The sequence below is a fragment of the Lithobates pipiens genome, unplaced genomic scaffold, assembly GCF_037356315.1.
Source record: "Lithobates pipiens isolate NorthernLeopardFrog02 unplaced genomic scaffold, aLitPip1_a1.2 Scaffold_156, whole genome shotgun sequence".
NCBI lineage: Eukaryota > Metazoa > Chordata > Amphibia > Anura > Ranidae > Lithobates > Lithobates pipiens.
The window spans coordinates 78,241-98,145 of NW_027507745.1; the positions used below are offsets into that span (position 1 = coordinate 78,241).

The 19,905-nt window shown below is 45.1% G+C and overlaps 1 protein-coding gene across 2 annotated transcripts in view; it reads left to right on the forward strand.

Moving 5' to 3' along the window:
- The first annotated feature begins 2,512 nt into the window (after positions 1-2,512).
- The window catches only part of LOC143981415 (ubiquitin carboxyl-terminal hydrolase CYLD-like), a 72,510-nt gene continuing 55,117 nt past the window's right edge, over positions 2,513-19,905 (forward strand). Inside the window, exons 1-3 of one of the 2 annotated variants that reach the window (XM_077479243.1) lie at positions 2,513-2,620; positions 17,626-18,119; positions 19,369-19,747. In XM_077479243.1, the coding sequence (XP_077335369.1) occupies positions 17,667-18,119; positions 19,369-19,747 (832 nt within the window). In that variant the 5' untranslated portion in view covers positions 2,513-2,620; positions 17,626-17,666. Of the gene's footprint in view, positions 2,720-17,625; positions 18,120-19,368; positions 19,748-19,905 lie in introns of both variants that reach the window. The other variant, XM_077479242.1, reaches the window with a different exon arrangement.

Below are 19,905 nucleotides of genomic sequence, written 5' to 3' on the forward strand. Positions count from 1 at the left end.
TAGAGTCCACAAGCTATGGTGCCAATATCTGAAAATTGATCACACCTGAAGTACTGGCGGCCTATTTCAATTCTTGAGACCCTAACATGCCAGAAAAGTACAAATACCCCCCAAATGACCCCTTTTTGGAAAGAAGACATTCCAAGGTATTTAGTAAGAGGCATGATGAGGTTTTTGAAGTTGTCATTTTTTCCTACAATTCTTTGCAAAATCAAGATTTTTTTTCCTTTTTTTTTTTCCACAAAATTGTCATATTATCAGGTTATTTCTCACACAGCATATGCATACCACAAATTACACCCCAAAACACATTCTGCTATTACTTCCGAGTACGGCGATACCACATGTGTGAGACTTTTACACAGTGTGGCCACATACAGAGGCCCAACATGCAGGGAGCGCCATCAGGCGTTCTGGAGCACCCAGGACAATTCTGATATTTCTCTCCTACATGTAAAAATCATCATTTATTTGCTAGAAAATTACATAGAACCCCAAAACATTATATATGTTTTTTTAGCAAAGACCCTAGAGAATACAATGGTGGTCACTGCATTTTTTTATCACACACGGTATTTGCGCAGCAATTTTTCGAACGCTTTTTAAAAAAACAAAAAACAGTTTTGTGCTTCAAACAAACAAAACAGTAAAGTTAGCCCAATGTTTTTGCATAATGTGAAAGATGAAGTTACACCGAGTAAATAGATACCTAACATGTCACTCTTCAAAATTGCACACACTCGTGGAATGGCGCCAAACGTCGCTACTTAAAAATCCCCATAGGCGACGCTTTACATTTTTTTACTGGTTACATGTTTTGAGTGACAGAGGAGGTCTAGGGCTAGAATTATTGCTCTCGCTCTAACGTTCACGGCGATACCTCACATGTGTGGTTTGAACACCGTTTTCATATGTGGGCGGGACTTACGTATGTGTTCGTTTCTGCATGCGAGCACATGGGGACAGGGGCGCTTTAAAAAAAGGTTTTCTTTTTTATTGTTCATTTTACTTTATTTATTTTAGTTTGACATTTTTTTCCCCAAATATAAATTTTTTGATTACTTGTATTCCTATTACAAGGACTGTAAACATCCCTTGTAATAGGAATATGGCATGACAGGTCCTCTTTACAGTGAGATATGGGGGTCAATAAGACCCCGCATCTCATCTCTAAGCTGGGAAGCCTGAGATAAAAAATTAAATTAAATTTAAAAAAATGGCAGAGTATTGGCAGGGTATTGCAGAGTATTGGCAGGGTATGGCAGAGTATTGGCAGGGTATGGCAGAGTATTGGCAGGGCATTGGATATTGCAGAGTATTGGCAGGGTATTGCAGAGTATTGGCAGGGTATTGGGTATTGCAGAGTATTGGCAGGGTATTGCAGACAGAGCGATCACGTGGTAAACGGCCGTGATCCGTGATGCGCCGGGTCTGGTCACGGATGCTCGCAAGTGGGCGCGCGAGAGTGGAATTCTGGGAGGATGTTAATTAATGCCCTCTCAGAGTTAAACAACCGCCCTGTAGCCGTTAATCGGCTATGGGCCGGTTGTTAAGTGGTTAAATAAACCCATCCCTCCGTGCTCACGCGCAGAATTGAATGCATATGCAAGTCGTGCACACATATATAAATGGTGTTCACACCACACATGTGAGGTATCCTCACAAACGTTAGAGCGAGAGCAATAATTCTAGTGCTACGCCATCTCTGTAACTCTAAACAGGTAACCTGTAAAGGCGTTTAAATGGTCGCCTTGGAGATTTTTAAGTACCGTAGTTTGTCGCAATTCCACGAGCTTGTGCGCAATTTTAAAAGCATGACATGTTAGGCATCTATTCACTCGGCCTAACATCATCTTTTACATTTTACAAACAAATTGTGTTTTTTTTTATTTTTTTATTTACTAAAATTATTTTTTTTTCCACAAAAATTGAGTTTGAAAAACCGCTGCGCAAATACTGTCACATAAAACTTGCAATAATCTACTTTTTTTTCCCCCTATGGTCTCTGCTAATAAAAAAAGAAAGGGAAGCTGTACGCAATTTTCTAGCAAAAAAATACTGATTTAAATGTATAAAAAAAATTGCATTTGAGCCTGCAATGTATGACAACTGTGATTAGCGCCTGGTGGGTGCCTCCTGCAGATTATTTGGGAAAAAACAAACAATGCACCACAGTAAAAAATTTTTACAGATGATTTCAGCTAAAATATGGCTTTTCAAGATAAGCTGATACATTGAATGGAATGAAGTGATTTGTATTGATTGTTGCAGGTAATGAGGTGAGGTACAGACAGTATGAACACAGCTCCCCTCAGAAGTGCTGAACAGGTACTCTACATAACCCCGCCTTCCCCACATCAGGAACTCTGCACTGCCCCGCCCACAGCTACGTCGCTTCTTTCATCTCGGCTCACTGAATGGGATTTTCCGCTCCCCGCCCACCACCGCTCTCGCTGCTTTTTTATTGGCTCGTACAGCTCTTTCTTTCCGCTGATTGGCTGATGTTGCAGCCTACTCTTATCCTCGTACACTTCCTCCTTGTAATTTCCCTAACTTGATACAAGTGATAGTGACTTCATGGCAGCGTAGAGAAGACCTATTTCCCAGGAAACCCCTATAGGTATGGGGAAAGTCCAGAGCGAAGTAGCTGCTTAGTTGTGTGACTTACCTCTGCTAGTACTTGTACTGCTGGACTCCACAGGAGCAGAGGCAGCGACACGTGAGTACTCATCACCGGGGTCTGAGGGGTACACTACACTGGGGGCATGTTCAGTCTCATCAACCAATAGGGATGCAGGAAAGTAACCTGAAAGCTGCTGGTTTCCAGGGACAGAGCCTAGCCCTAGTACTATGTGACAAGTCATCTAGTCCCTTGTAATAGGCACTCTCCCAGTACCAGTGATGGCTGGTGCTCAATTTTTTTGGGGGGAGGGGTGTGCAAACAAACTGAAAAATTGTGAAAAAAACCCCCCCATCAAACGCTGCCACTGTGCCATATCAAACGCTGCCACTGTGCCATATCAAACGCTGCCACTGTGCCATATCAAACGCTGCCACTGTGCCATATCAACTGCTGTCACTGTGCCATATCAAACACTGCTACTTTGCCATCACTGTGCCATATCAAACGCTGCCACTGTGCCATCACTGTGCCATATCAAATGCTGTCACCGTGCCTTATCAACTGCTGTCACCGTGCCATATCAAACGCTGCTACTTTGCCATCACTGTGCCATATCAAACGCAGACTCACTGTGCCCCATAAAACGAAGCCACTGGGCCATATCAAAAACGCACTCCAGAATAAGGGATGGCAACGGTGGCCATAGATTCATGGAATGCATGAATCTATCTATTGGTGCTAGAGGAGTGACTAGAGAGACGGGGCGGAGTGCACTTATGGATGCACCGCCACTGCCCAGTACTGATCAACTCCCACTATTTATGATTGCTTCATTGCTGCGCTCCCAGGTCTGTTCAGGATAACATTTACTAAATGGAATCAAAACAATAATTGAAAAAAGTAAGTTAATAATTATTAAAAAAACGTGTGTGTGTGTGTGTGTGTATGTGTAATATTATATAAATTTTTATTTTTTACCAACAAGGGGTATATCTCAATATTAGGAGGCTGAAGGTCCACTGTAATCGGGGTGTTCCCCACTGCACCCCTAGGGGTTGTTTGAAATCCCACCTGCCCGGTCCTGCTAGGAAGCCGACACTGCGCAGGCAGTGAGACATTTCACGGATTGTAGCTGTACTGACCTCAACCTGATAGAACACCTTTGGGATGACTTATGCCGCGTACATACGATCAAATTGTCCGGCATACTTAGTCCGCCAGACCGCATTTCACTGGACAATCCGATCGTGTGTGGGCTTCAGCGGACTTTTTCAGCGTAAAGTCCGGCGGACTTAGAAAGTAGTTTTGCAGCCCAATCCAAGCCCAAAGGGAGTATGCTAGTCCGGCGGACTAAGAATGACGCATGCTCAAAAGCAAGTACGAAAAGGAAGCTACTGGCTATTGAACTTCCTTTTTCTAGTCCCGTCGTACGTGCTGTACGTCATCGCGTTAGCAATCGCAGGACTTTCCGTGTGTCCATGTGTGGCCAAGTCCGTTCGGTAGAAAGTCCGCCGGACTATCCGCGGATTGTTTGCCGGACTAAGTACGCTGGACAATTCGATCGTGTGTATGTGGCATTAGACCCCTTTCATCCATGCATTAGCGGTAAAGCTCCGATCCTTTTATTGGCGCTTTACCATTGTTTAAGCAATGCTTTTTGGCCGCTAGCTGATCGCTTTTAACTTCCGCTAGCGGACGAAGAAGGGGTTAAAAACGCCCGTGTTGCAGCACTTCTGAAGCACTTTTTAGGCACTTTGGCAGCACTGCCCATTCATTGCAATGGGCAGGGGCGTTTTGGGAGCGCTGTATACAGTGCTCCCAAAGATGTTGCTTGCAGGACTTTTTCTACCGTCCCACAAGCTCACTGCCCCAGTGTGAAAGCACTCAGGCAGCATGGGAGGCAGTTTTAGGGTGCTATTTCTAGCGCTAAAATGCCTGAAAACTGCCACAGTGTGAAAGGGGTCTTAGAGTGGAGACTGTGAGCCAGGCCTTCTCATACAACATCAGTGCTTGATCTCCCAAATGCACTTCTGGAAGAATGGTCAAACATTCCCATAGACACCTAAACCTTGTGGACAGTCTTCCTAGAAGAGTTGAAGCTGTTATAGTTGCAAAGAGTGGGCCAACTCAGTATTGAACCCTACGGACTAAGACGCCAATAAAGTTTATGCATGTGTAAAGGCAGGTGTCCTAATACTTTTGGCAATATAGTGTATGTGTTCAAGGTTTCTGTGCTGAGAACGCACAGCTCCTGCTCTCTGGTTATGACAGCCAATCAGAGTGATCCCGTGATCAGAAGGTCCATCCTGTCCCCCTGCCCTAAGACCCAGTTAAAGCAGAATTGAACCAAATTTGTAGAAAACTAAGCGGGCAGCTGGTTATTGCAGAAGAGACGTGCTATAGCGGTTCTGCAATAATGCGCACCTCCCTGCTCAGGTTTCTATGGAATGCACACTACATGATCAGCTCGGCATGCATTCCCACCACTTTCCAATGGAATGACAAACTCCCATGTACATGTATGGGACGAGGTTACACCCCCCCCCCCCCCCCCCCCCCCGAGCAATAAAGAGGCTGAAGAGCCAGCGACTGGCTAGGGATGTAGTCACATTGCTCAGAGGTGAAGGTGAGTTAAGTTCTGCTTTTGAAAGGTGGAGGTTAAGTAGAACTAAAAGGCAAACCTGTTTAATTTTGGGTAGAGTAAAGCCGGTCGTTGACAGTTCGAATCTTGGCAGGTTCAGCAGGGACCAGCTGAGATTTGAACCATGTATGGGAAGGCTAATTGTACCTCCCCATCCCCCCCCCCCCAAAAAAATGCAGACTGTATGTAGCATGGATGACTACAGGAATTTCTGCATCCCTACTGGCCCTCTGAGTGGTATGAAGGATTAGATGTAACCAAGCTGGGTTATAGTTCAATTAGACATGAAAACATCTATAAAGAAGCAGTATTGCCTTAGAAAAAAAGATGCACATTCATAAAGCACAGCAATGAATGCTTAGCGCCCCAAAACAAGAGGAGCACTATGTGATATGGGGGTTGGTTAACTTAGCTCAGTGATAAGAGTCCACTGCAGTCTGAATGGAAGTTAAGGGCTTGCTGGCCCACATTTATTAAACAAAACATAAAATTGTCAAATAGTTGCAGGGGATTTTCTCTATCAAAACAGGTAATGAAAATGTCAAGCCACCTGGCTTTCTCTGGGCTCTCCTGGCCTTCAGTTACAGCATCCAGCTGCCCAGGCCCAGTCCCTGGCCTCTCAATATGGGATCTCCTGACACCCCCGGCTCTCTCACTCCACCAAGACTCAGACTCCCTCAGTCCCCGGAATTCACCTAGTTGCCTCAGCTGTCCCGACTCTCCAAGCCTGTGGGTAAGGAATCTCTCCAACGTGGTGTACTGTCTCCTCAGTCAAGCACCTCTCCTTATGGTAGTATACAAGTGTCCTGGAAATAGCACACGCCTGTCTCCAAACAGGAGCCCTGCACTATCCTTGCTTATAACGAGTGTGCACTTTCACACAGCCTGCAGGTCTCCAATAAGACCTAGACGCAGGATTGGAAACTTCTTCCCACCATTCTTCGAAGTATCCAAACTCAAGACCCTGATCTGGGATTACCAATCCTGGAGAAAACGTAAACCCCAGTCTCCTTCATTCAGACACAATATTCCAGAACCCCTTTCACACGGGCGTTTTTCAGGCGCTTTAGCGTTAAAAAAAAAAAAAGCGCTTGAAAAAAGCCTCATCTGCAATCCCAATGTGAAAGCCCGAGGGCTTTCACACTGAGATCCCTTTCACACTGGGGTGTTTTTCAGGCACTTTAGCTTAAAAAAAACGCCTGTAAAGCACCTGAAAGAAGCCGCAACTGCAATCCCAATGTGAAAGCCCAAGTGCTTTCACACTGAGGCGCTGCGTTGGTAGGGCGTCAAAAAAAGTCCTGCAAGCAGCTTCTTTGCAACGCTCCTACACTGCTCCTAAAGCGCACCTTCCCATTTGAAATCAATGGGAAGCACCTGAAAAGTGCCTGCAAAGCGCTTCTGGCAGCGGCGCTTTGTGGGTGCTTTTAACCCTTTATTTGGCCAATGGCAGGGGTTAAAAGCGCTCCACTAGCGCTCAAAAAACGCTGGTAAAGCGCCGCTAGTTTAATCGGCGCTTTACGAGCGTTTTTCGGGCGCTGGCAGTGTGAGAGGGCTCTTAAAGCACTTGGGCTTTCACATTGGGATTGCAGATGAGGCTTCTTTCAAGCGCTTTTTTAACGCTAAAGTGCCTGAAAAACGCCCCAGTGTGAAAGGGGTCTTAATGTTTAATTTGATTCAGAAAATCAAGTCCTGCTAGATCACTTCATGCTGGCCCCATTTGCAGGTATAGCTGTTTGGAAACTTTAAAAATAAAGGCTTATACTGTTTAAAACCAGTAATACACTGTCTCACCCTGCTTTGCACATGCTCAGTTGCTCTCTATTATTAGGCACTGTGCTAAATTCATACAGACCGATATGCTGACAGCCTAAAGATTTAGTGCTGTTCAGGGGCTTTGGGCTTCAGCAAAATGGCAGCCTCTGGCAACAAGAAACGGAAGCAACGCTGGAGGAAATTTACAGCACACACTCATTTTGGTAGCATAATTGTTATGGTGGGGAAAATATTTATTTGATTCCCTGCAAATGTACGTTTGAAAAACACATAAAACAAATGATATAAACTAAGTTACCGTTCAGTGAGTAAAAAAAGTATTTGATCCTCAAGCAAAACATGACTTAGTACTTAGAGCCGGTTCACACAGCGGGCGATGCGAGGAGACACGACTCGCCTCGCTCTCGCAAGTCGCCCCCGTTCTGTACAATGGAACCGTTCTGAGAGGAGCGACTCGAGTCGCTCAGACTCAGAAAAAAGGTTCCTGTACTACTTTTGGGCGACCTCGGGGCGACTTGCATTGACTTCTATACAGAAGTCATTTGCAAGTCGCCGCTGAGGCCGCGGCAGGTCGCGGCGAGGCAAGTCGGAGTCGCCTCGCCTCGCCTGCTGTATGAACCGGCCCTTAGTGGTTGGTGACCAGGTTTGCACACATCTCAAGAGGTATTTTGGTCCACTCTTCTTGACATATCTTCACTAACTCCTTTAAGGTTTCTTGGCTGTAACTTGGCAACTCGAAGTTTCAGCTCCCTCCAAAAATATTTCTATAGGATTAAGGTCTGGAGACCTGGCTAGGCCACTCTATGACCTCAATGTGTTTCTTTCTGAGCCATTCCTTTGTTGTCTTGAAGGTATGTTTTGGGTCATTGCCATGCTGGGTGACCCATCTTCAGTGTTCTGGCTGAGGTAAGAAGGTTCTCATGCAAGATTTTACAATACATGGCCCCGTTCATTGGCCCCTCAATGTGGCAAAGATGGGCTATACCTTTTTAGCAGAGAAACGGCCCTAAAGCATGTTTCCACCTCTGTGCTTGACTGTAAGGATGGTGTTTTTAGGGTCATAGTCAGCATTTTTCTTCCTCTAAACACGAGTCGAGTTCATGCCAAAGAGCTAAATTTTGGTCTCATCTGACCACAGCACTTTCTCCCAAACAAAGCCCCGCCTCCTGAACTGTTTCCGGTGTCCTGTCGGATAGTGTCCCCTGTCGGATAGTGTCTGCTGTGTACTGTGCAATATCGATATTGCCCCAACACGTCACCAACTAGAACTGAGCCCAAGTAGCTGCCACTTTTGCGGCAAAGGAACGATGATGATCCTAAAGGGAAACCACCGTACTTGTGTGCCAAATCCACCACCTTATGAAAGTATAGGTCAAACTCTTCCCTCCTACCTGGACTGACTGAACAAACAATGTCTGAGGACCGCCAGTACAAATTCCGGCACACTGAGTTTACAACTAAGCCTGGGATCCTTGGTTTTGCGTACCACCGACACCTCCCCACAAGCAAATCACTTGTTCTCAGTAACATCTTGGGCCGCTATTAGTAGCGAGGCCAAATTGACATCCTTCCCTTCCAGAATATCCTTCCTAATAAAAATGGGCCGGGGACACAAGGCAATACTGCCAATGGTGAAGGCGCTGCCGAAGGTAAAGATAAGACATTGCCTGTAGCCAGGTTTGGAAGAGCAGGAGCTGGGGGCGCAGCTGACACCCCAGCACTGGCTGACACTACAGCACTGAGCGGACTTCAATCACCTCCATCCTATCCTGCAACTGCAGCATGGAGGTAGAGAGTGTATTTAACACTGCATGTATCTGCGTTAAAGAGTTGTGCACAGAAGCATGTTCCCCGCTGGTAGAAGGCAGAGGTTGAGAAGGAGATGCAAACAACCTAAAGGCTACAAGTACTTGGGCAAATACTCGATATCGGCACCGATGCTATTATCGGTACAACCCTACTCTTGTCTCTACACACGAGACAGGACATGGAAGCTATTGCGACCAGGATGATATCATCCCTGCATCGAGACATTACTAAAGTCTCTCAAAACAGAAACTTGAAAACACTCATGTCCTCTCTACTGATAGAGATGCAATACTGCAAAGGCTAGACTGTCTGGAATGTCTGCACAAACAGGCTGCTATGACCCATCTCTGCTTACAACATGATTATTTAGAAAATCGCCACAGGTGAAATATTAAGCTGCGTGGCATCCTGGAGACTACTAGAGCGGCGGAGTTACGTGACACTGTTAGGCATATTTTAATGACATTTTGGGCAGGCCTACCTCTGCACCCACGAGTTGGATAGGGTGCACAAAGTGAATGTCCCTGACGGTGGAGAGCGCGCCCAACCTAAAAATGTTTTATGCAGGGTGCATTTCTTCCTCATGAAAGAGGAGGTCATGTGTCATGCCTGGAATAGGGGCCCAATTTAATTTGGTGCTACCATTCACCTTCTTCCAGATCTGTCTCACAGAACTCTGTACATGAGACTTCAAATGAAGCCTCTACTGGATAAGGTAAGGGACTGTGGTGGCACATATGTGTGGAACCATCCCTTTTGGCCTCACTATTCGCCTACCCAATGACAGTATCGGTGTGAATGACCACGGGCCATTGCCAGATGTGTTCCGCTTCCTTGACACCGAACCCATTGACCTACCTGACTGGTTAGCACTGGATACTGTTCCCATAACTCGGAAGTAACAGGTCTTCTGCCAGAAATAACTCCAGCTCACAACCTACTGGCCCACATTCTAGAGAGTTATGAATTGACCTAAAATGCCGCAACGAGCCTGCTCCTGTCATGCTACCTTGCTGCTTTCATCGACAATATATGGATGACATCTCAATTCTTCAATAGAGGGCCTTACGGCCTTGCTATACTGTTCTTTTTGGGGAATAAGGCGTACCTCTACTGTTGGCTCAGCAGTAAATTGACACGCAAGATACTACAACAGCTTGCCCATCTGGGTGAAAAGTTTGTGCTAACTTTATGATCTCTTTCAATTTTACATGCTATGCCATTGAGCAGACTCATAGCTGCATACAAATGCAGATACTATCGCAGAGCTTTACCTTCCTTCAGTAAACCTTCAAGGTCTCAAGCTGACCGTATCTGCGATCAGAGGTGCCTTGTCAGATTACACTCAGCAGCTGATACCGTGTTATCGGGAATGACTATCGTCTAGGATCGCTTTACTCCCGTTGCCAATCCAAAAACCTTGGATACCACTATTGCAACCTATTCTGGTTCTCCCTTCACTTTTATAGTTTTATTCACTTTACTACTGATTTAACGTTCAGAACCTTAGTCTTGGGTATTGTTTAACACCTCTGTATATACTTTGTGTTCTTTCATATGAGTATAGGGTATACTGTATGACATGTTGCAGGCTCTGACAACTCCAGAAATGTATTTTCTTTGGTCTGGATTCCAAGAGGACCCCTGGGGGAGACCTCCAAATTTTCCCACTCTGCCTCCAAATATGGAGGCTGGTGCTTGCCCTATTACAATGGTACTGTTCGATTAAACTTCTTGATGGGTAAAGCCCTTTATATCGCGTACACGCGATCGGATTATCCGGTGGACCAGAGTCCCAAATGTCCGGCGGACTTAGAAGTTTTAACTAAAAATTGTCCGCTGTACTCGGTAGTCCGGCGGACAATCCGCCAGTCTGTGTGCTAGTCCGCCGGACTTTTGAAATGAACGGACTTGCCCACAAACGGAGAAAAGTCCGTTCATTTTAAACGTGACTCCAGGTAGCCGGAACTAGCGAAGGAAGTGAATGTCGCCGGCTCCATCGGCGATATTAACACCTCGCTAGCCACGTCACCTGGTATGGATTTAAAGGAGAACCCCCTACGATGAAAAAATGGCGTGGGGGGGGGTCCCCCCAAAGTCCATAGCAGACCCTTATCCGAGCACGCAGCTCGGCCGGTCAGGAAAGGTGGTGGGGACGAGCGAGCTACTGATCTATGGATGCTCCCCTACCAGGATACTCCTCTTGTGAATCCAAAAAGTTATGCAATATGGCTAGGATGTCTTTACCTACTGTTTATATTTCTTTAAATGCAATAAGGGCTCTATATGACTTATCCACCTTTAAAAGTGGTGAGTCTTCTTCCTTATTCTGTACTATTACTTGTTTTATGGCAGCGTGGGGTGTTGCTTCGACATGTTGCTGCTAGAATACTTTTCCTTCCCACGTAGAAAACAACAGTGTTTCTGCCTGTCTTCACCCTTCGGGACAGGTAGAGACCAATTGGCCTGTACAGCCATCCCTGGTTAGGGTACTTAAGTGGTGCTAGACTCTCTATAGTAGCATCTGGGTAAGCCTATAAGGCTTACCTGTAGGTAAAATTTTATATTTCCTAAACCTGTACGGCTTAGGAGATATTCACTTTGCATGCAGCCACTGACAGCGATGTATGCGCTGTGAATGCCTGGCGGGAAGAAGACTCTCGCGCGCATGCGTGGGAGTGACGTCATTATGGCTCCGGCCACTTGCATACTGGAGCCGTGATGTCGGCTCCCTCGGCGAGGATCGGGCTGCTATACGGGGACCTCGTTCTAAGGTAAGTAGTTCATAATGAGCTAGTATGTGGGGTGACAGTGGCGCTAATATGCAGCACTGATGGCGTGGACTGTGTCAGTAGTTTTTATTGTTTTACAATTTTTTTTTTTTTATTTAACTATTTTTTTTACAATCTATATTTGGTGAGAGATCAATGGCTAAACAGACCCCTGACATCTCTCCTTTGAGACAGGGTAAAAGGACTAAAGACACAGATTCCTCCAGTCCCTTTCTGCAGTGAAGATGAATGGACCGGAGACAGAGGCTCCTGTTCATTCATAAACCGGAGCATCGTAAACGTAGTTTATGATGCTCAGTCATGAATGGACAGAGTCAGTGATCACTGACTCTCTGCATTCGGAAAAGGAATGAGCCAGTAAATGACACATTTAACAGCTCCTTCCTCCAATCTCCATCCTGACCGATCCAGGACAGGAGGGGGGACCGGAACAGGACATGGGGTGATCGATGTGGCGGTGAGGGCAGTTACAAGCACCAATCTCCCAGACAGCTCTGGCAGGGAGAGGAGAAGCGGCTATCAGAAAAGCGATACAGGGAGATCGGTGCTTGTAACTGCCCCCACTGCCGCACCGATCATCTGTGAGGCTGAACCCCCCACTACATTGAGGACGCCAGGTGTACTGGGCTCTTGCCAGGTATCGGGTCAAGCATTGGAGCATGTGCAAATGCTCAGTATCGGCTCTGATACCGATACTGCAACACTAGCTCAGAGTGCTAACTTCCATTATGATGGGATGCTTAGTTGTAAAGGCAGATCCTGTCATTCTGTGTAACAGTCACACTAGTGCTAGTAACGGACTGTATTAGAAACTCCTACTAGATACTATAAACCAGTAGACAGAGAGACTTCTCCTTCTCTCTTGGGCCAAGCAATACTCAAGGTACTGGGGAAGAGGAAATAGAAATGGGAAGCAAGAAAAAGGAAGAGCAGAAAAGGAGGAAGTGCATTAACACTGGCAGTCTGCAACTTATTACTGTAGATGGAGTGGCCAAGGGGGCCCTGAGTTTTTAGGACTACTCCTTTCATTGAAGGCTTGTGTCTGAGTTTCTGTTGGTCAACATGGACAGTTGATTTTTGGTACACATTGATTAGTAAGGCCCATTTTTAATACCAGGAATTTACTGTTGCTTTTAGCAATTTAGACTGGAGAGTAGCAAAGGCGAGAACCTAGTCTCTAACCCAGGGGTCAGCAACCCATAGATCACAATCTACCAGTAGATCGTGATCAGGTAACTGGTAGATCTGCTGGGCCCTCTGCCCCCCCCCCCCCCCACTAATCCCAGAGCATCAAGCAATGCAGAGGGTCTACTTGTAAGTTGGAGCTCTAGTAGGGAACGAAAGCCGCATAACCCAATGCCTCCTCTATAGTGCTGGCTCCTGTGCCGACTGCACGCCACCTCTTTTCCTGTCTAGTGGTCTCCAGAGTGGTGCCAGCAGCAGGAAAGAAGAGATCTTAACCCTTACCGTGGGTGCAGGGCTGTGCACCTGCAGCTTTCCTGCGAGTTTCCTGTGCTTCGCCCTAGACTTCTATTATATCTTGTGGGTGTGGTGCACTTCCTAAAAGTGCACCAAAACTCCTGAATGCAGAAGTTTTCGTGCACTTTCAGAATGTGCACTACACCTGCAGGATATAAAAGTCTATGGCAAAGTGCAGCTAGCTGAGGAAAGTCACAGATGCACTGTGCTGCATCTTCGGTGCAAGTAAACAGCAGTACATCAGTGTGAAAGTGGCTTTATAGGGGGCTCAGAACAGTAAGGGTTCATTTGCAGTTTGGGGTGTGGTAAAACACCAGAGTTGAGATGTTTTTACCACTCCCTGGACCGGGTAGATGCTTGCAGTTGTGGGGCACTTGTAGAGTGGCCCCATTTACTTGAATGGGTTGCGATTTGTAAGGTAGCACCCACCAAAAGCAACAGGGTATTTAATTCCTGCTGCGGCATGTGTACACCTTTTGACTGCTGCCTCAGCAACTAACTCAGTTTTACTGCCCTTCAATTTTACATGTGAACAAGCCCTAAGGGTGCCGCTACTGAATGCAAGTAAGGGCTCATTCACAAGTGCAGCAGGCACTGCTGTTCCTCTGAAAAGCGATCCAAGTGTGTTGGACAAGTAGTTAGGAGGCAATATGTTGCCTCCCCACCACCTGATTTAAACTTATGGTTGCTGTGCAATGCATGTGATTGTAACACGGTAGTACGGCATTTAGGGGTTTAAATCGGGTGTGAGAAGGTGACGCTGCCCGGTGATCTTTGACATCTCCTCCCATGTTGTTCAGGTAGATTTCAACCTTATTAAAGTGGATGTAAACCCCCACATATACAGTGGGGATCGAAAGTTTGGGCAACCCAGGTAAAAATGTGTATTAATGTGCATAACGAAGCCAAGGAAAGATGGAAAAATCTCCAAATGGCATCAAATTACAGATTAGACATTCTTATAATATGTCAAAAAAAGTTGGATTTTATTTCCATCATTTACACTTTCAAAATTACAGAAAACAAAAAAAATGGCGTCTGCAAAAGTTTGGGCACCCTGCAGAGTTAATATCTTGTACTGCCCCCTTTGGAAAGTATCACAGCTTGTAAACGCTTTTTGTAGCCAGCCAAGAGTCTTTCAATTCTTGTTTGAGGTATCTTTGCCCATTCTTCCTTACAGAACAAAAGTGTTCCAGTTCTTTGAGATTTCTGGGCTGTCTGTCACGCACTGCTCTTTTTTAAGGTCTATCCATAGATTTTCAATAATGTTTAGGTCAGGAGATTGTGAAGGCCATGGCAAAACCTTCAGTTTACGCCTCTTGATGTAATCCCCCGTGGATTTTGAGGTGTGTTTAGGATCATTATCCATTTGTAGAAGTTACCATCCAAAACTTGCTGAAATTTTATTGAATCCATTTTTCCTTCTTCTCGTGAAATGTTCCCTGTGCCACTGGCTGCAATACAACCCCAAAGCATGATTGATCCACCCCCATTCTTAACAGTTGGACAGAGGTTCTTTTCATTAAATTCTGTGCCCTTTCTTCTCCAAACATACCTTTGCTCATTCTGGCCAAAAAGTTCTATTTTAACCTCATCGGTCTCACAATCCTGCGAGCTGTTCTGTCTGATATTTTTCTTGGTCTTCCAGATCTTGCTTTAACTTCCACTGTTCCTGATGACTGCCATTTCTTAATTACATTCCGAACAGAGGATATTGACATCTGAAAACTATTTGCTATCTTCTTATAGACTTCTCCAGCTTTGTGAGCGTCAACTATTTTCAGTTTCAGTTTTCTAGACCACTGCTTAGAAGAACCAATGGTGCTGATTGTTGGAGCAAGGTCAGATGAGTCTGGCCATTACAACCTTTGAGATTGACATCACCTGGTCTTCCCAGACGATGATTGAGAACAATCCATGACACTGGCAGGTCTCAGCTTTGCAAAGGGGGCAGTGCATGCTATAAATTCTGCAGGGTGCCCAAACTTTTGCAGACGCCATTTTTTTGTTTTCTGTAATTTTTGAAAGTGTAAATGATGGAAATAAAATCTAACTTTTTTGACATATTATAAGAATGTCTAATCTGTAATTTGATGCCATTTGGAGATTTTTCCATCTTTCCTTGGCTTCGTTATGCACATTAATACACATTTTTACCTGGGGTGCCCAAACTTTTGATCCCCACTGTACCTAGTGAAGTGAACAGCCTCAGATGATACTCCGAGATTAAACAAATCTCCCTACATAAGTTTTACATGTATATCTGCTGTCTTCAGCTTTATATGCAAAGTGCATGGGGTTTATTTACTAAAGGCAAATCCACTTTGCACTACAAGTGCACTCGCTGTAGATCTGAGGGGGGCATGCAAGGAAAATAAAAGGCAGAATTTTTACTTGCACATCAACAGCGTTGTCCCTCATTTCGATCTTCCCCTCAGATCTACAACAACTGTAGTGCAAAGTGGATTTGCTATGGTGTTCGAATTTTCACTTCCTCATTCAGCAGTAGTAGGGCAGTGTTGGATTAAAGAGGAAGTAAACCCTCTTTTGCTTCCTGCAATTTAAAAGCATAATGAGCTAGTATGCATCACATACTAGCCCATTATGTGACACTCGCTTGCAAAGGAATCCATCCCCCTGTGCAGGCCACATCCATTTTCACCCCTCTTCCTTTCCGGGGCCACAGACTCTGGCTCTGTGGCATGCGCGAGGGAGCCGTCCGTCACGGCACACGCTGGGAAAGAAAGGGCACGGATGTCCATTTCTTCACAGCACATTGCGCATGTTTAGGAGATATTTCCACTACCTATAGGTAGGCCTACCTATAGTTTTTAAAGTCAGGAAGGGGGTTTACAACCACTTTAAACAGGGAGACAGCTGATTGGAGGAAAGGCACGCACACACACCCCCTCCAGATCGGGGAGAGACTTTCAGAGCTGTGCTTTTAGTAGACCAGCTTTCTGCTAATATATTTATAGCACCCTCCCTGACACGAAATTCAGGCTGGTTTTATCACGTGTCGGAGAACTTTGTCAGCAGTTATCATGCAGATAACAGAAAAACGGAGCAGGAGAAAACCACTGGACTTGGTGCTTTATAGAGCGATAAGAAAGCACTGCAGGTATACGGTATGTGCCCAGCTCAAACTTTAATTAATCAGGTTTACATCCATTTTAACCGCTTGCCGACTGGCCGGCGCACTTGTACTGCGACAACATGGCTCGGCTGCACGAATCGCCATCATGTTACATCGCTAACATATTCAGCCACTAGGGGGTGTGGTCGTGGTCTCCGGCAATCGCTCGGGGCACTCCGGGATCTGTGTGTGTGACAAGTTTCCGGTTCTCTGAGGGGAGAACGGACAGATCGTCTGTTCATACTGAGTATGAACAGACGATCTGTCATCTCCCCTGTACAGTCCCTTCCCCCATTCAGTTAGGACACACACCAGGGAACACATTAACCCCTTGATCGCCCCCTAGTGTTAAACCCTTCACTGCCAGTGACATTTTTACAGTAATCAATGCATTTTCATAGCACTGATCGCTGTATTAAAGGGGTTGTAAAGGAATTTTTTTTTTTCTTTTAGATAACAAACATGTTATACTTGCCTCCACTGTGCAGCTCGTTTTGCACAGAGTGGCTCCCCTGAACCTGGTCTTCTGGGGTCCCTCGGCGGCTGTCTCGGCTCCCCCCCCCCCCCCCCCCCGCAAGTAATTCTCACCTTCATGCGAGCTCCCTCGCATGGTGTGGAGTACTTGCGGGTGCACTCCCGTGATACAGCCATAATGTTGCAGTCCCCGCCATTACTAGTAAAAAAAAAAAAAAAAAATTCATAATAAAAATGCTATAAAACTATCCCCTATAACTTTTGCGCAAACCAATCAATATTATTGCGACTTTTGTTTATAGTGCAAAAAATAAAAACGGCAGAGGTGATCACATGGCACCAAAAGAAAGCTCTATTTGTGGGGAAAAAAATGACGTAAATTTTGTTTGGGTGCAATGTCGCACGACCACAATTGTCAGTTTAAAGCGAATCGCAAACAGTGCTCTGGTCAGAAAGGGGATAAAATCTTCCGGGGCTGAAGAGGTTAAGGTTGGCTACCTCTGCTGTAACCCTTTTGATTGCATATTGAAATTATCCCCCAAACTACCCCATGGTGCTGTCTTTTTTTTTTTTTTTTTTTTTTTTTTTTAAGAGCATCATTACTATTACGTTATTAGTCTGGTCTCTGTTACTGCCAAGTGCTCAGGGTAACGGACCCAATTTTGCCATTCTATAAAGCCCATACTGAGATCAGTACCAAAACGTGACGTTGTTGACTTTATTTGGACAATACTAATTGCCTCCTGACTGTCTTTGGCTTAAATTCAGAGTAAAGATACTTATTCCAGATAAGTGTTATTTGAAGCTTTTACATCAGTATAACAGCCAGACAATTGCTGCTATTAGTGCTAATACAGCAGATTTGGACTCATTTCTTTCCCCTCTTTTCTCTCGCCAGGTATTTTGTGAACCTTCACATTGAATGTAATCAACACTAGAATGTCCTCTCCAAGATTTTTTATCGCAGCTCGGGACTTTTCATCACTTCTCCTGTCTTCTGATGGCACATCTGAGAGAGTAGAGAGAGGGAGCCTGTTAACATTGACCGGAAATCCACCTTCTAATCCCAACAGGAAGGACGGTGCCCTTCATCATTCGGAGACACTATGGCTTAGGGTTCATGAATCCAAAAAGTTGGTCGGTGTAAGCTCAGAGTCAGTACATGAAGTTGAACAGTTGATTTGGAGCATGTTATTGGCAGTTACTGATACAGAAGAGCGTCTGTTATTTTTTCGGGAACGCAGTAGGTTGAGGGAAGTTATGAATCTGAACACTGGAGACTACGTACGCGTTCAGGTTATTTCATCCAGTGGACGCAAGGAGAGGGGTGTTTTGCGGTACAAAGGATCTGTCAATCACAAAGAAGAAATTCTTTTTGGAGTGCAGCTATTGGTAAGATCTGCGTAGATATTCATATTTTGTACATGAATGTGATTCTAAATAATGAGATTACTAACCTTTGAAATCAATCAACACATCATCAGCCATCTGGATTACTGGAAGTTTGTGAAAAGGCTTACAGCTTACTAAGTTAACAACACTAGGGCGCATAACAAATAAGCAAGAGAAACTCACCCAAGCTCTACCGCTATATAGTATAGTTGGTGTTTAGAGTAGTTGGTGCTCTGGCTAATTAAGCTCCCAAAAGATCCATAAAAAGTACAGGCCGGCAACGCGACAGCTTCTCCATAGAAAATATTTATTTGAACATTACAGCAATAACATCATCCAAAAATGCTGACTCGTTTCAGCCTTAGGCCTTCATCAAAAGCAATTTGATACATTTTATAAAACAGGGGTCTCCAAACTTCCTAAACAAAGAGCCATGTTTACTCTTGGGGGGCTGGACTGTAGCCATTGGGAGTAGAAATTTGTCCTGGCTTCAGTGGAGGTTGACCTGTACCAGGGGCAGGATTGGTGCCCCATCGGTGTCAATGGGAGAATTGGTGCCCCATCATTGGTGTCTGTGAGAGAAATAGTGCCCCATCATTGGTGTCAGTTTGAGGAATAGTGCCCCATCATTGGTGTCAACAGGAGTAACCGTGACCCATTGTTGATGTCCGTAGTAGGAATTATACCCTATTGGTGTCAGTGGGAGGAATAGTGTCTTTTATGAGTGAAAGGGAAAAGTGTCCCAAGGGAATGCGCAGTAAGTATTCAGCTGAGGGAACATCGCTTCCGTTACCTAATCTGATGGGTCACATATTCTGAGGGGACACCGGATAAAGGCAAGCAAAGGGCCACAGTTTGGAAACCACTGCTATAGACAGATATGCATTGTTTACAATTCATATCTGAGGTTTACAACCAATTTAAAATATTCCATATTAGCTGGTAGCCTTCACTTCCAAGGCATAGTTAAATAATGCATATGTCTTGGAGTCTTCCTTTCTTCTTGTACTACAATGTGTTCTATTAGATGCACAAGTGAATGAGAAGGATCACCCTTATGTGTTACAGCCTCCCATTCTTACAAACAAGACCTCTGTTCCAAACATTAGCTTTGTAACGCTCATGCTATACCAGTCTTTCTCTAAACCCTACATAATGTTTTTATTTATTTATTTTTTTCCCTCTGACATATGTGACCTCATGTGTAAGTCATTTGTTTGTTCCATGTTCTTTTGTTGTCAATTTACAGGGATCTGCAGAGGGAAAGGGCTTCACTGATGGCTCATTCTGTGGACACAGATTTTTCCACTGTAATGAGAATTGCGGAGTCTTTGTTCCAGGAAGTAGGCTGGAGCGGGATAGGGGAAATCACCATGTTCGGAAACAGAGTGACATGAATGACAAGCCTTCAGGAGAGCACGACGAATTGGTACACAAACCCAGAAGCCACCAGAAGCCACTGACATTTATGCCACGAGGAGTTAAGCACCCAAGCCCACCGAGAGCTGTGGAGAAAAGCCGGGAGGTTCAGAGAGCTGATGAGAAAGACAGAGAAGGACCAAAAGCCAGTGAGAATAAGCATGAGGCTCCAAGAGTTGCTCAGAAAGACAGAGAGATGCCTAAGGGTGGTGAGATGTAATTTTATATATACCGTATTTATTGGCGTATAACACACACCCCAAGTTTAGGAGGGGATTTTAAGGAAAAAAAACTTGCATTTAAATGCCCATCAATGCAGGCTTATCATTGTCCATCTGCAGCCTTGTCCACCATTGCAGCCTTGTCA